The sequence below is a fragment of the Pinus tabuliformis genome, chromosome 6 (genome assembly GCF_031772625.1).
Source record: "Pinus tabuliformis cultivar Carrire ecotype Pingquan chromosome 6, CPIR1, whole genome shotgun sequence".
Taxonomy (NCBI): Eukaryota; Viridiplantae; Streptophyta; class Pinopsida; order Pinales; family Pinaceae; genus Pinus; species Pinus tabuliformis.
This window is the reverse complement of record NC_142292.1, coordinates 320,971,730-320,988,998: the sequence shown is the minus strand read 5'-3', so window position 1 is coordinate 320,988,998 and position 17,269 is coordinate 320,971,730. Positions and strand designations below refer to the sequence as shown.

Here is a 17,269-nt window from a genome sequence, read left to right as displayed (position 1 = left end):
TTGATGTATCATGGCCAATTTCTTTTGGTGTCCACCTCTTTGCCCTTGGAACCCAACAAATCATAGCATCTATGACTTCTCTGCCTCCAAGTCTTAGTTGGTATCATAAGCTCGTAAACGCTGTTAAGGAAGTAGAAAAATTAAAGAAAATCGTGGAAGCCCAGAAGAGAAATAGCCAGAGGTTGTAGAACGGTGGTGGCATCGGTGGCTGTGGAGGATGTCGTGAGAAGAAGTAGAAGCATGGAAAATTTTAGGGGCTAATGTTCGCCCAGTGGGCTAATTTTCCATGATTTTTCCACAAAAAAGATTCGCCAATTTCCAATTTTATAAAAGACGATTCGCCCAAATTTTAGAATATAAAATTATTTTACCTTAAAAATCGCCAACATTATATAGAGACTATATATAAAATAATTATAAATTTGAATAATTTTACAAATATATCAATAAACATTTATAATTTGCATATTAGGGATTAGTGAGATTCGCCAATGTTTTAAACTTCAAGAAAATTTTCCATCCTTAAAATTTTCCTTGAGTAGAAGGACGTGGGTGTGTGGCTTCGTTTGTTAAAGTGATATTTTTTTTGCTGCCTAGAGGTGTGCATCGAGTGGAGGTGTGTATCAATCGGAGGCCACTGTTGTTTCAACGGGATAATCGTTGTAATTTGATTTTTTTTTTGTTTTTTTTGTTTTTTTACAGCCGATTCATGTGATGCCTATGCTGTTTTTTAAAGGAATAGTTATCGTTTTGATAATTAAAGTTTTTTAATTAAAGTTTTTTTTCAACTTTAATTAAGATATATATATATATATATATATATGGAGGCTATGATTATTTGATATAAGGGGAGCATTTGGATAGCAATGATCTGATATTGCTGCCAGCAGATTTGTCCTGGAAATTTTATTGTTTGAGTAACTTAGAGGGTGCAGGTTGTGGAGATCTGAAAACCAATTGGGAAAATTTTCTTCTAATTTATTATATGCCACAGAAAATGCGAATTTTTTTGCTGATTTGAACCCATCTTCAGAAATATGTGCATCAAAATTAGATACTGATAGTGTTTCCAGCTTGTGAGAGGTCGTTTTGTTGCTCGTCGCTAGAGCTGAGGGCACTAAGACTTGCGTGGCACAGAAACCACAGTCTACAAGGTTCTACAGTTGAAGCGCTGCCAAAGGGAGAAGTTTCTCGCCTGCGTGGTAACCGGGTTATTGGAGGTCGTTGGAGGACCATGTGGAGTCGAAAAAGAATCTCGAAGCGAGATAAGCTGGACTTTAACAACATGTCTATATTTTAGATATTTTTGATTCTGATGATGATGATTTTCTCATGTGGGCATTTGGAAGCATTAGCATGGGTAGTATGTTCAAGTCAGAAGAAATTTCAGAAAAACAATGTGGTGCTGTTGATGACCACGAGAATCAAGAGGCACAGCCTGTTGTGCAAGATCCTGAGATTGAAGACACATGAGTTGATCTTCAGAAAGGGTGTAAAGAGGAACAAAATGTTGAAGATCAATTGGACGAGCTACATGAAGCTGATTGCAAAAACGTGGCAGAAGAATACAAAGCTGGAGAGAATTTAAATTGTGATGATCTCATTAATGTTTCTCCTATCCAACCTGCCATAATTTTGAGAAGGGCGAGAATAAGAATTCAAACTTTCCATCACTGGGGAAGAAATGAAGTGAAGAGATATCACTACCTCATGGCAAGGACAGCAAAGATGAAGCCTCGATTCAAGATGAACAAGTATGGGCTCTGCTACAAGAAGACAAAAATGAAAGTTCTGTCTTTTATCATTGTAAGCCTAGCTGAGACTGAGACCAACAGGCATCGTAAGTCATTTGAGTTTTTTTAGTGAACTCTTTCTCCATTAAGGGGGAGTGTTAGCATTAATGGAGAAAGTTAAGCTTTCCTATGTTTAGGTGTTTGTTGCTTTAGAATATGATTGAGATCCTATTTGTTAGGGAATGATTCAAACCACTTGATTGTGTGAAAGGCTATATATACTATGTTGTTCCCCTAATTGAATAGATAGCGTGTATGAAGTGTTTGTACACTCTCGAAATATCTCACCTGAAAAGTCATTTAAATAATATATTCATATTATGTAAATTTGTTTATAAATAAAAATGAACATTTAGGTTAATAACTCATTCACATTAAACTCTTTAATGTGATCCATAATCTACCAAATCGCTACAATAAAAATAAATTAAATATTTATGTTTCTAAAAAGTATTACACCTTTTAAAAACTTTTAGAGCATTGCAAAGTAATTCAGCCCATGGGCTGTGGTCTACCAGAGGTGGTTTCTCACAAGTCTCGCTGTCTATTTCCATAGGTGACTCCCTATATCACTTTGACTAAATCACTTCTCTAGGTGACTCCCTATATCACTTTGACTAAATCACTTCTCTTTGGACATTGAAAAAAAAAATCGCTTTGACTAAGTCACTTCTCTTTGCACATTGAAAAAAAAATTCAAACTTCTCTTTGGACATTGAAAAGAAAAATTCACCCTTGCTAGTAATTCCTTGTAAAATTCATATATTCAGATATTACGGCCTGATATTCACTGCAAAAACATTGAAATATTACGGTTCCACGTAATGTTTCACTCCCAAATTTTCAAAAGAAGGGCCCTCAGCTTTTTCAGGTTTACCATGGCCCTGCATCAGTTTGAACACAGCATTTTGAAACAGGGTCTGCGATAATCGTTTTGAATGTGAATGATAAACTAACGCGATATGTAAAGTCATGTTCACGGCGTCTCAACGACATTTTATGATTCACAAGTACCGACCAACCAACTCACTGATTCGTCGAAATCACGCAATGATTCATACCTGCCAACTAACTCATTGATTCCTCGACATGATGGAAATATCAGTTCAACTATGTAACGGAGCGAGGTGAGTGCGCGGCCGGAGACTAGACCACCAGAATTAGAGGAAACAAAAGATGTTTGCATTCCTCAAATTGAGTTTTTAGGATAATTATGATTTTGACGGTTTAGGTTATGGGGATCAGTTTACATGCTGTTTTGTCTTCTTTACAAATTTTATGGGAGGGGCAGGATCTACAGTGAGATCTAACTGGAATGTAAAAACCGTTCCTCGGATTATTTAGATTTCATCAAAGTAACTTAAATTTGTATTGTACAATTTAATATATATAGTGGTTTTAGTTTAATTTAAATATAAATAAAATAATTGAAACTAATTGAAAAAAAACCATTCTAATTTAGCACAATTTTAATAACAATATTTTATAATTAAATATATATAATTCTTTTTGACTCGAACATTAAAATTTAATAACGGCATTTCACAATTAAATATATATCATTTTTCCACTTAACATTAAAATTAGCTTGCACCTTAACCTAAACTCAGCATAAATGTTATTAAAAAAATTAAAAAGTTCTCCTAATCAATCCAAGATTGCATATGCAATTGGAATTTTACACGCTTCTCCTATCTCTACTAATGTTTTGTTCGTTCTTTAAAGCATGCGATTCACGTTTCTAACTCCTCCAACATTCTACGAGCTTTTTATAAACTTTTCTCAAGTTTTACTATTTTTTTTTTAATTTTTATTTGTTTATTTATTTTTTATAACAAAGCTGTCCTAGGAGTTTGAAATCTTTATGAATTTAGAAATTTATTTAAATTTTTAAATCAATTTAAAATTGGATAAGAATTCTTGAAAATATAATTTCGCAACGTTTCAATTATCATAAAATTTTGATCAGTTTGAAAAGTTTATTATTTATCAAATTTATAGTTTAAAAACAAATATTTTATTAAAAATAACTTGTTCATTTCCAAAACTAATTTACTATTATACAAGTTAAATTAGATTAATTTGTATAATTTTGAGTCCAACTTGGGGGATATTTTGCACAGACAGACTCTGGGGCTTCATCCAACGTGGGTATAACTTGCAGAGATTGTTCCACGCTGGGCTTTATTAGCGCACGCGACTTCCGTGGGAGTGACTCTGCTACCACGCTACGACTTTTAAGGTTTAATGAAAGAGGAACTCCGCGTGCAGCCGCCTATAAATACAACTCCCTCCACCATAGATTAAACCATTCCCTCATCATTGCCTCCTCTTCTGTCAATTAATCCTTCTTCTCTCAATTGTTCATATTTGGCCCGTGCATTGTTCATTTATTGGTTTGGTTTACAATGGGAAAGGGAGGCAATTTTTACCAGAATCAGAATCGTCGAGAAAATGGATCGGCAAATGGAAACTCTACTGGTCCTCAACTGCTTTCGTCTTTTCAAATGGGTCCGCTCTTCAATCTATCTCACAGGTAACTATATTCTTTGTTTCGTTTTATCGTGAGTTATTTATATAATATTTTCTTCAACGCCGGTGGCTAATAAATGTTTATTGAGGTGCATCTGCAGAGTCGTGTTGGCTCCGGTGACAAGATGCCGTGCACTGAATAACATACCGCAGTCGTCCCACGTGAAGTTCTATTCTCAGAGAGCAACCAAAGGCGGCCTCCTCATTACCGAAGCAAACGCAGTGTCACCGCAGGCCATCGGGTACGTTCTCTCATTATATAAATTCAGAGTGCTTTGCCATGCAGATCCTCTCGAAAGAATATCGATAATAAAAACCTTTTATGTAATGCTGTGCAGGTTCCCGCATTCTCCTGGCATTTTCAACGATGACCAAATCAAGGCATGGAAAAATGTTGTAGCCGCCGTTCATGAGAAGGGCGCCATCATTTTCTGCCAGATATGGCACGTCGGGAGGGCGTCAAACACAGGTATATGAAGTCAATACATACTTTCCATTCTTCAATATTATAGATTAGTGCAGATGCATCTTATTTTGGTAAAAATGTGTCAAATTTAATTTAAAGAATATTTGGAACTTTGAAGAAGTTAATTTGATTGTGATTTAAAAATTATTTAGGAATTTGAAAATTTAAAGTTGATTCTAAATTTAAAAAATATTTAGAAATTTGATGGTAGATTAGAGAATATTTTAAAATTTGACTGCCTCACTATCAACTTGCAAAATATTTGCAAAATCTATCTGTCCGTCGTGGTAGGTATGTCGTGTTTGTGTTTGGTATGTTGTGTTATGTCTGGCATCTCATGATTTAGCACTCACACCAAACCACTTCAAGATGTGAATGCCAAAACATTAAGATTACGATTACAATCTGCGCTCCACTACACAATAAAATAGTAATAATAATAATAATGTATTTTAATACAAGCTGTTCGTTGTTTGTTTTTTGACAAAGCAGTTTATCAGCCCAACCAGGAAGCCCCACTCTCGTCCACTAGCAACGGTATTCCAGAACAGTGGAGCATTTTGATGCCGGATGGCTCTAAGGGCACCTGTTCCAAACCCCGTGCGCTCGCGACAACCGAAATCTCTGAAATTGTGGCTCAGTTTCGCACGGCGGCCAGAAACGCAAAGTTGGCCGGTTTCGACGGCGTGGAAATACACGGAGCCCACGGTTACCTGATCGATCAATTTCTCAAGGACGGCGTCAACGAGAGATCCGACGAATACGGCGGAAGCATCGAGAACCGCTGCCGATTCGCCCACGAAATTGTAGAGGCTGTGGTGGACGAGATCGGGGCGGAGCGCACCGCTATCCGACTGTCTCCCGTCATTGACCACAATGGGGCGACAGACACCGACCCTCTGGCTCTGACCCACCACCTAATCCGTGTCCTGAACCGTTACCCTCTGGCGTATCTGCACGTCACGGAGCCACGCTTCAGCAGAGAAGGCCTCAAAGAAGCTGACCTGCAGGATGCCGAGAAGACGACCTCCCAGATGTGGAGTATGGTGAGAGGGGAATACAGAGGAGCGCTGATGAGGAGCGGGGGATATGTTAGAGAAAGTGGCATGGAAGCCGTCTCTAAAGGCTATGCAGATATGATATCCTTCGGCCGTCTCTTCATTTCGAATCCAGACCTTCCTCTCAGATTCGCCATTGATGCGAAGCTCAACGAATATGATAGATCCACATTCTACACTCATCATCAGGTTGTTGGATACACCGATTACCCATATTACATCAATCCCCCAACAGCAATTACAACACCTAATCAAATCTAGATCTCAGAAATGCAAACTAAAAAGCCTCAGCATCATTTAATAATTTACATTCTACTATAATTATGTCAATAGCAGAGGCATTCTCTACATATGCAAATTATTGTAAAATACGAGACCATACATATTGTCTATGGACTTCAATTTAGGCTATGTAATCCATAAATGACTAGCAACACCTCAAGTATAGGAAAGTACGATTCGACCTCAGGAATAGAAATTCAAATTCAATTGTATTCCTTGGTCTAATGGTATAATTTGGAGGTTTTTATTTTTACTTTTTTAAAAAGCGGGATTGATATGCTCCTCTACATTGTGAGTGATTGTTACACTGATTTCAAGTGGTCAGCTCTTATCAGAAGACCAACGGTCAGATAACATTGCCTTATAAAATTCAGTTTTTCTCAGAACTTGAGAATGAAGGTACACTGGTTTTCCTTTATTTTAACAAATTCACATACCATTCAAATATTTTTCTCATCTAGAACCACGATAAAAAAAACTAAGACAAGTTGACATCCCATTCAAATATTTTTCTCATGTAAAACCACGATTAAAAAAACGAAGAAGAAGACGACATTCGTTTACACCAAACCACGATCACGATCCCCACCGACAACTATAATAATCACAGTCCCTCGCCAACAACCTAACTATTAGAGCCACAGAAAATATAAGAACCATAGAAAATCAAGCCCTAAATACCATGCTTATCTCTTCCAAGAACATCAAGCATGAGGAATTAATTAAAATTAGAGAACCATAGAAAATCAAGCCCTAAACACCATGCTTATCTCTTCCAAGGAATTAGTTAACTGAGTGTTGAGTTAAATCGATTTAAGTAAGTCAGTCTAATTTAATGTGTAATTTGCTAACTTAAAAAGCAGCATACCTTATTAAAAAAATAGCAGGTGAAAAAAAATTAATAATTTTTTCATTTGACAATTATCATTTTACAAAATTGCCAAATAATTAATGTGCAGCAAAATAGTGGAATAATTAATTTTTGGATGAACGCTTCTTCCCTTCTGTCATAACATGCGTTGAATTGGGTCTGCGTATGTTCGAAGGTTAAGTTGTTGTTTTAAAACTCACGTGGAAGTAATAAAGTCTACCTGAGAAAAGACTTTTTTTCATAAAGTTTTACATAAGGCTCACGTGGGTGGAAAAGTATTTTTATAGTTTTTAAAATAAAAAAAATATAGAAGTTTGTTTTTTTGTGATTTATAAAGTTTTGTGAAATTTCCTTTTAAAAGACCTTTTGGTAAATGTTTTTTTTGTTTTGTTTTGTTTTTTTTTTTAAATTTAAAATGGTTTCAAAAAAGCTTTTGCTACAGAGGAATTTATTGAAAAGGGTATAAAGATTTTTTTTTAGTAAAGGAAGGTTTGATTATTTAAAGAGAAATTTTAAAAGTAGATGGTTTTTCAAATTTCTAGTCTTATTTTTTACCGTTTATATAGAAGGATTGTGATGTGTGGGTTATTAGGATGACGATGTTCATGATGTTTGAGATTATGTTCAGTTTAAGTTTTCAGAACCCAAGGATTAAGCAGACGAACGAGCTCTCGCTAATGTAGAGAGGGATCTATGGAAGAAAGACAAAAAGAAGAATGCACAAGCATTGCAGCTTATCCAACAAGGGGTGGATCGAGCACTGTTCCAGAAAATTATGATCATGTATTCAACAAAGGAAGCATGAGAGACCTTGGCGACAAGATATAAAGGTATGGCCAAAAGAAATATTGTTAAGTTGCAGAATACTAGGAGAGATTTTGAAAGTTTGAAGATGAAGGAGACAAAGGACATCGATTATTTCATGAATTAGGTCATGGCTGTCGTAAATCAGTTAAAAATTTATGGTGAGGAAATTAAAGATCAAAGAGTGGTTGAGAAGGTCCTCAGATCTTTCTCTACAGAATTTGATGTTGTGGTAGCAGCCATAAAAGAAGCCAAGGATTTGACATCACTGACAGTTGATGAGTTGATGGGATCACTTCTATCACATGAGGCACGGATAGACATAAATAATGATTCCACTTTAGAAACCACTATCAAAATTCAAGTTTCTATTTCAAGAGAAAGAGATCGAGGCAAAAGTAGATCGCGAGGCAGAGGATGAAGCGAAAGACATGGTGGTTAGAGGGATATTCAATAAGAGCATGAACATGAAAGGTGAGATGTTATTATTTCAATAAATTTGGTCATTATACCCTGATTGCAGGAAGAGGATAACTGATCAAGGAAACTAAAGAGCTAATGTCACTACGGAGAGTACTAACTCCATGATCCTAGCTTGTCATACCATGCATGAACCTTATGATAATGTGTGGCTATTAGACAGTGGTTGCAGTAACCACACGATAGGCAACAAGAATTTGGTTACAAATTTAGATCAATCTGTGAAGACAAAGTTAAAATTGGGAACTGAAAAAACTATGGATGTAGATGGCAAAGGAGTGTTCAACATTCTGACCAAGCACAAGGAGCTGAAGACAATTTCAAAGGTAAATAATGTCCCTCGTCTCAAACATAATTTGATAAGTGTTGGTCAATTGACATAGAAAGTACATAGAGTTACCTTTCAAGGACAAGAGTGTGTTATATATGACAAGTCCCCAAGCGAGCAGCTGATAGCAAAAGTGCAGATGGTGAGGAACAAAATATTTCCTCTAGTTATGAATTACAGTGATTAGGTCATTTCTTTCAGAGTTGCATGTTCTAATGATTATTGGTTATGGCACTTTCTATTCAGACACTTGCTCTTTTCTAGTTTAAGATTGTTGCAGTAGAAACAGATGGTCAGAGGATTAATTCCCATCAAAGAACCTGCTAGTACTTGTGATTGTTGCATCTTGGGAAAGATACACCGTGAAAGCTTTCCAAAGGGAGTTGCATGCAAAGCAAAGAGACCTCTTGAGCTAGTGCATATAGACTTGTGTGGACCTATGAGGACACAGTTGATAGGTGGAAGTTGTTACTTCATCACTTTCATTGATGCCTATAACAGAAAGACTTGGGTTTAATTCTTGAAGAAGCAGTTTGAAACTTTTGGAAAGTTCAAGGAATTCAAAGCCTTAGCAGAGAACCAAAGTGATCGAAAAATCAAGTTATTGAGGTCTGTGGTGGAGAATATGATTCAAAGGCATTCCATGATTACTGCAAACAATATGGAATTAGAAGAAAGATTACAACCACATACACACCACAACAGAATGGTGTAGAATGGAGAAAGAATATAAGCATTATGAACATGGTGAGGGGCATGCTGAAAGGAAGAAACTTGTCTAATGAGTATTGGGCATAACCAGTGACATGTGTTATTTATGTGATAAACATATCTCCTACAAAGAGTGTGATGAACAAAGTACTAGAAGATGCATGGTGAGGTCTGTCTTGTAGTGTATCTCATCTCAAAGTGTTTGGATGTGTAGCTTATGCACATATTCCTAAGGTAATAAGAGGAAAATTGGATGATAAAAGTGAAAAATGGATTTTTACTGGTTATATTGAGCAATAAAAGCTTACAAATTATATAACCCTGTCACCAAGAAGACCATTATTAGCAGAGATGTTGTGTTCAAAGAACAAGAGTTATGGAATGGGACTGTAGACAAAATAGTTGATTCACAAGTGCCACTGATGGAAGAAGACGATGTAGCAGAAAAGGAGCAACAAGAATCACATGTGAAGACACCAAACAGAGACACACCAATAAGGACTCCAATATTTTCTAAGCATCATGGATCTTCAAGCAGATCAACAGATTGAGATTCTCCCAACAATCAATTAGGTGATGACTCAAGCAATGGTAAGAACAAGATAAGAAGTGTGAAAGATATTTATGATGATTTGGATGTTAGCTCAAATTTTACATTGTTTTCATTCCAACCTTCTTTGATTGAAGAAGCAATCAGAATGAAAATTAGGTGCAAGCCATGGATGAAGAAATTGACGCTATTGAAAAGAATAATACATGATATTTGGTTGATTTTCCAAAGGAAAAAAATCTCATTGGTGTGAAATGGGTGTACAAGACAAAGTTGAATGAGAAAGTTGAAATTGACATTTTTAAAGCAAGACTTGTAGCAGAAGAATTCTCCTAGCAAGCAGGAATATATTTTGGAGAAACTTTTGCTCTAGTAGCCATATTGGATACTGTAAGAGTAGTTATAGCCACAACATCTCAGAACAAGTGGAAAGTATATCAGATGGATGTGAAATCAACCTTATTGAATGTAATTCTAGAAGAATAAATTTATGTGCAACATTGTCCAAGTTATGAAGTTGAAGGTAAAGAAGATAATAGATAAATGGTAATAACAGATATCTATATGCTTGGATCGATCATGAAAAAAAGATTCTCAGAGAGCTTAATGCAAATTTGGTTATCACAATTGATCACAATTGGATCCATCATCTAACCAAACAATCCAACAAGTATCTTTCTCATCTAGATCACTTCACATGCTGCTTGACAGGAACTCATGTATTCTGCTTCTGCCGAGCTGAGTGCCACAAATCTTTGCTTCTTGTTGTACCAAGAAACCACTATGGATCCAACATTGAAAATTCGGCCTGATGTACTCCCCACCCAATATACATCTATGACGCCACATCACTTCACCCCCTTTGTCTATCTATAACATAGTCCAAATTGGGAAGTGCCTCAGAGGTACCATAGATCATTTTTAGCGGCCTTCCAAAATAATTTGGTTGGCTTAACCATACCTTGGCTTAGCCAATTGAATGCATAACACATATCTGGTCATGTGTTCATAAGATACATTAGTGAACCCACTAACTGCTGGTAAACAGTAGCATCCAATTCCTCACCTAAAGTGGCATCCTATTTCCTCCAGTTCATCGCTAGAGGTGTCTCCATGGGTTCACAACTATCCATGTGGAACCTCTGAAGTATCTTGTAGGCATACTTGCACTGAGAGACAAACAGTTACCCATTGCCTTTCCACACTTCCAAGCTGAGGAAGTAGTGCATGAGACTCATGTCCTTTATTTCAAACTCTCTTGCAAGGTCCTCCTTAAAAGATCTGATTAGCTACTCACCACCAGTTAAAATCAAATCATCAACATATAAGACAATAATCAACAATTTACCTTATACCAAGATATGATAGAGGTTTGCATCCACTTCAATTTTGTTGAAGTCTAAAACACTAAAATAGCTATTGATCTTGGTGTACCAAGCATAAGGTGCTTACTTGAAGCCATACAACACTCGCATGAGTCTACATTGTTGGGCATGGAATCCCCTCCAAGGCATGTTTTGGGGCTCAAAGCCCAAGTTTTGACTGGATCTTATTGTAAAGCTCCGCAAATTGCGGGCGCGGAGTGCAAAGTCATAATAGAGTCATAGGGTTGTCCGCCTTAGTTTTGTAATGTAATGTCAGCTGGATAGACCTACCCATGGTTTGCGGACCATGGGATTGTATAAATAGAGCAATTCTCTAAGTCTATAAGAGAAGGAAGAGAGAGTAGAAGATAAAAAGTCTGAGTTATTGAGTCAAGTGGAGAGTGTATCTATGGGTCATAGAGTAGGAGAAGGCTCTGTAGCTTAGTGCGCAAAGGCCTAGTAGTCCGTAGCTAAGTGTGCGGATCCCTGCAGCTGAGTGCGCAGGGAAAGTCGAGTCTGTAACCATGGAAATAATCAATAAAGAGAAGTTTGGTTAAAATTATGTGCATCTAATCTTGGGTTAATGCATGATTGATATAACTTGCAAATATACAGTTTATTTACCGTGCGCACTTGTATGAATGTTTTATGTTGTTAAGTATAACTCAAAGCACTCAAGTAGGCAAAGATTATTAACTAACATTGGAATATAACAAGGTCTTGGGTAATAGTGCAAACCGTGGCACAGCCCCTGGATAGGGTTGCACAAAGGTAGTGTAAAAGGTCACAAGGAATGGGAAGGTGCGAAAAGAAACCTGCACACAAGGAGAAACCGTGAACTAGTCGTACTCATCGGACATCTCTAAGGTGCGGAAACTTGGTTCTAGCACCCTCCCATACTACTTCAGGTGAGACCTCAGTCCGCGCTCCGCGAACTGTCACCGAAAGGGCCAGTAGTACTGGGATTTGTTTGGCTAACTAACTCTATACCTAGGTCAGGTCCCAACAAGCCAATAAATGGTTCCATTTTTAGGACCAAGATCTGTATAAAGATGTCTAATGTCGTACCAATGGAATCTGATAAAGAAAGGAATTGAGGAGTGGTTGGACAGAAAGATTCACGAGTTTGCAGTGCAGGAAAATAGGAATCCACAATTATCAAAGGAAGAGTGGTTAGATTTCTACTTGTATACAGATATCCATGAAATTTTCTTTGCATCCTTCCCCACTAAGTTGTACAAGTGGATCACAAAGCTAGCAGATAGCCAAGGAAGGTGTGAACTCGACAAACCTATTGTGCGGACTCTAGAATTGGTGTGTACACTGGAAGCATCGGAAGATAGGATTACGCGAGCTATTGATCACTGGCTGGATCAAATCATCGGAGGATTCATCACTGAATTCGCAGTAGATACTTCGGTCAGCTATAGCAAGGAAGAATGACGCTTCCTCAAGGGACCGCGAGGTAAGTATGTTAAATATTTGAACACCTGGATTAAAATGCTATTGTGTAAAAAGTGGGTTATGCAAATAAATTGATGTTTGGGGCTACGTGGAGTGGGAGGATCTGCAGAAATGAAGGTAGCACAAAACTAGAAACTAGCTCCTTGATTTCACATTAGCGTGGAGGTGAAGAAGAACTCCCGAAGGTTTCACTAAGAAGTGCGATCAATCTCATAAAGCAGAGAATTCCGCACATACCACCCCCACCCACACCACCACCAGTTTCACTATCTTCACCCCCGACTTCGCCCATACCACCTTCGCCACAACTACAAAGTAGTATGGCCAACGCAATAAAGCTACCAATGTTCAAGGGAGTAGGGATGAAGATCCGAACCAATTTTGGTTCGTGGTAAAAGCGGTATGGGAAGAACAAGGTGTCACGAATGACAATATAAAGAAGGCAGTGTTGGTCAACGCTCTACAGGATCGTGTGCTAACCTAGTACATTAAGCATTCCAATGACAATCCAAATGCGGGGATAACAGATATCCAGGTTGCACTAAACAAGGAATTTAGTAGACCAAAATTGAAGGCACAGTCGATCATTAGATTCAAGGAAATCACAATGCTACCAGGCGAAACCCCGTGGGAGCTGGATCAAAGATTGAAGTGCATAATTCACGAAGTGAACATGACACTAACAGATGGGCAACATCGCGAATGGTTTGTAGCATATTTAACACCTCATCTATGGAATGGGCTGATGCAACAAAGGCTAACAACTCAGGTTGAAGCTTTGGAGGTCATGATGAGATTGCACAAGACTCTGATACAAGATCCAAACCTGGGAGTCCAATAGATTCACGCGCAGTTGAAAACTTGTGCCTTGAAATGCAGAGTTTGAAACAAGACACGGCGGCTCGTTTAGAAGTGTGCGACGAGGTATGGTGCGTAAAGTGCAAGGGCCAGGGGCACGACAAGGTCCACTTCCCGGTGTTTGTGAATTACCTTGCGGGAGGAGGACCAATGCCATTGAGATTGAAGGCACAAGTAGGGCCAAGTGTGTCGCCTGCATTATGGTGCGCGATTTGTAAGATAGGAGGGAAGCATGCTATAGATAACTGCCATCTATTACAAAAGTATACGCAAAATTCCCAACAGTTGTTCTGTAATTTCTGCAGGTCAGCAGGCCATGATGAGTGCACCTATAAAAGTTATGAACTGGCGATGGATCGAACTCCTACCTACAGAGTTTAGGCTGAAACACGGGCCTTTGATCAAAACATAGGAATGGCACGCACTGGATTTTAGGGGTGTGGACGAGGCCGAGGAGGAATGGGACCAGGAAGAGGTCACAACCAACTGATATGTTACAGTTACAGAGGGCCAGGACATTATGCCTGTGACTGTATGAATCCAATGTGATCGAGGGGTCCGCCAGCATATAACCATACTTAACCAAACTGATGCCAGGGTTACCCAACATATGCCCACAGTATGCATATTAACAATGCATCCATACCTTTTTCGTAGGTATTTAACTCTTTATCGAGTTAAATATTTAGACCATAAATGGTCAGGGCCCTTTATAAGTTCTTTTTATCGGAACCCAATCACTTCGCCTGAAACTCCCATCGAGACTGTTAAAACCCTTCGGAGCCTTTTAAATCCTTTAATCCATGCATATATAACCTTCTCCTTCCAAACCTTGGTTAATATATGTTTATGCACAAATATCTCTATCGGCGCTCTTTTCCTTCATAAAAACCATTTATAAAGGAGAACCAACATTTACATAGGAAAACTCTGCAAACATACCTTTCGCCTTAAAACAGCCTTTGCACAGATTTCAATGCTTTACCCTTTATCGCAATCAGCTAATAAACTTCCCCATAGTCATAACGCATATGTACCATATCACTCCTCCGATTCCAATATGTGACTATCAGAATCGCACAAGTTACAACACTAAAAGTCAATAGAAATGCCAAACCATATGGGAACACATTCATGTGGATCTTAAATTGTATACACCCGCGTTCACAACTATCGAGGGTCCGCTTTCACTTCATCCCTTTATCTCCGCGTTTCGACCTCCGATTAGTAGTCGGCCGATCTATGATCGCTGACTTGTCGCTATCGGCGTATCGGCGTTCCACTGCCTCTACGCTACTCAGATATGCGATTAGTTCTTTGGATCTGGACCGTCGATCTTAACTCTCGATCTGACGGTCTAGGATCCATCACTTTATCGCAATAGCTATAACTCAACTTCCATTCCGATAACTTAAATGGGCTCCCGCCGATGCGATTAAATCAGAGCCATTGACGTATGAGATCTAATGGCTGCTGATCACCACTTTACACTTCCCTGTTTATTCCTTTTAGTTGGAATTTCTTTGCATTTTCTTCAATTTCTCTTTGTCCTTGAGTTTCTTCAAAAGCTCTCGTCCTTACTGTTTCCGCTGTGTGACTCCTCTTCACTTCTCCACTCTTCTCTTTGCTGATGGTTTTGCTATCTTCTCAGCATTTCTCTATGGGTTTGGGTTCTTTCCTCAGGGTTTCATTCTTCCACGTCTGTTGCTCAACTTCTCTGAGCTTAACTCCTCATTTAATCTTCACTCCGCTCCTTTTCTCCAGAGCTTTGCTCTGCTACTTCAATTAGACTCGATGGTCCATTACGATTCTTCTGAATTGATCTCCTCTCTCTGCGTGTTCCGCAAAACTCTGTCTATAACCCCTTGTCACAGAGCCTACAAGTTCACATACAAATCAACACTTACAACATGCATTCAACTCTTTTGAGACATTCAGAAATAACTCTGTATATATATATTAATGTAAAACATAGATTACATTCGAGACTCCTCGCCTTGCACAAGCCTGATTCTCAACTTTAGTGGCTTCCTTTCTTCTGCCCGTAGGCTTACATATATTTATATGGAAACTTTGGATTGGATTACTATGAAGGACCTGATCCCATCCTTTAACAAGAGTCCTAAAGCTCGCTACATGCATACATATGTGGCAGACTTTATCCACTCCATCTTTTTCTCTATTTTAAAATAGAAAAGTCCCCTTATCAGCTCAATGGTCCACTTCTATTCTAATTAATTCCTAAAAGCTCTCTCTTGTTCCTTGAATCATGGAACTGTCTCTTTACCACTCATGTTCTCATTTATTTGTTTTGAGAGCATTTACATATTCTCCCATTATCTAATTAAATCACACTTAAAGGCCTAAATATTGCATTAACTTGATACTTAGGAAAGCTATTTCCTAAAATGCATGACCCGCCTATGTCTACTATTTACAATGACTTTCCTTGGGCTGAATGATCCTGCGTCAGAATCCCAAAGTAGAAAATATTCATGATCTCCTGTTCATGTGTCTTCTGGTCTTGGTCTTCCTGGATCCCATACATTGTTCTGTAACTATCCAGATGCCTTGTACCTTTGCTGTTGTTGTATGTCTGCTGTCTTCTTCTTCTTGTCAATTAGGTTCAAGTTCTGATTGATCTTGCTTGCTGCTGCTACCACTTTTCTCCATTTGAATTGCTTCATCATTTGCTGCCACATTTCTTCAATTTTTATGTCCAGCATATCTTTGGGTTGGTCCATATTCTGCTTCATATTCTTCCTCTTTCTTTTTGTTTTAGGTTACTATTGTTGTCTTCTATACTAACTCTTCCTTTGCTTGCTTCAACTTTTGGTTTGCTTGTGCTTGCTTCAACGCTTTTTGTGACTCCTATGCTGACTTCCCTTTTACTTGCTTCATCCTTTGGTTTACTTGCTGACTCCCTATCATCTTTACCCTCTTTCATGATTGAATCATGACTGTTCAGCACTTTCTCCAGCAAATTAACTTCTCTGCTCCATGGATTAAATTTTCCCATGGAATCTTCTTCTTCCATCTTTAAGTGGCTTAGTTGTGCCAAAATCTTCTCCAGCATTTGCAACAAAACCTGCATTCATAAAACACTTGTTAAAATTAAAAACATAAGGCTGTTGTGCCTTATCTTCCTTTGGCAACAATTTAGTTTGTTGTTCTGTTTCCTCTTCCGCAGTCAGTACATCAGTATGATGATTCGAATTCTTAGTAGAATTCATGAGACTCTCAATTAGTATCTCTTCCACACCATCTGTTCTAACGATGTCTTCCTTCTTGGGTTTACAGTAGTGAACTTCTCCTCCTTTAACCTGCTATTGGTTATCTTCACTTTGAAATTGTTTGATTCCTACTACCTCCTTACCATCTTCAAAAAATCTCTGCTAAATCTCTTTGATCGCATACTCATACTCATTCATGCTTTTTAATGAACCTTCAAACAAATTATTACATCTTCCTATCTCCATGGCTACTTGAGACACATCTTCTTCTTCAGAAACTGTAACTGTAGCTTCTGTTCTACTGTCAGGCTCTCTCATCAGTTTCTCCAGCAGTTTAATTTCCTCTTCACACTTAGTAAGCGCTTCATCACAATGCTTTCTTCTTCTAGCTTTATCCTTTACATGTTGTGTTATAGTATTAAAACACTGTCCTCCTCTGACCCTTGTAATCTCAAGGTCTTTCTGTAGTAGCAAA

The 17,269-nt window shown here is 38.1% G+C and overlaps 1 protein-coding gene across 1 annotated transcript; it reads left to right on the top strand.

Moving 5' to 3' along the window:
- Window positions 1-4,115: 4,115 nt before the first annotated feature.
- Window positions 4,116-6,433, top strand: LOC149258587 (12-oxophytodienoate reductase 3-like). Its single transcript, XM_089372154.1, has 4 exons — window positions 4,116-4,329; window positions 4,427-4,567; window positions 4,664-4,794; window positions 5,284-6,433. The coding sequence occupies exons 1-4, from the start codon at window positions 4,202-4,204 to the stop codon at window positions 6,108-6,110; spliced, it is 1,227 nt and encodes a 408-aa protein (XP_089228280.1). The 5' UTR covers window positions 4,116-4,201; the 3' UTR covers window positions 6,111-6,433.
- The last annotated feature ends 10,836 nt before the right edge of the window (window positions 6,434-17,269 follow it).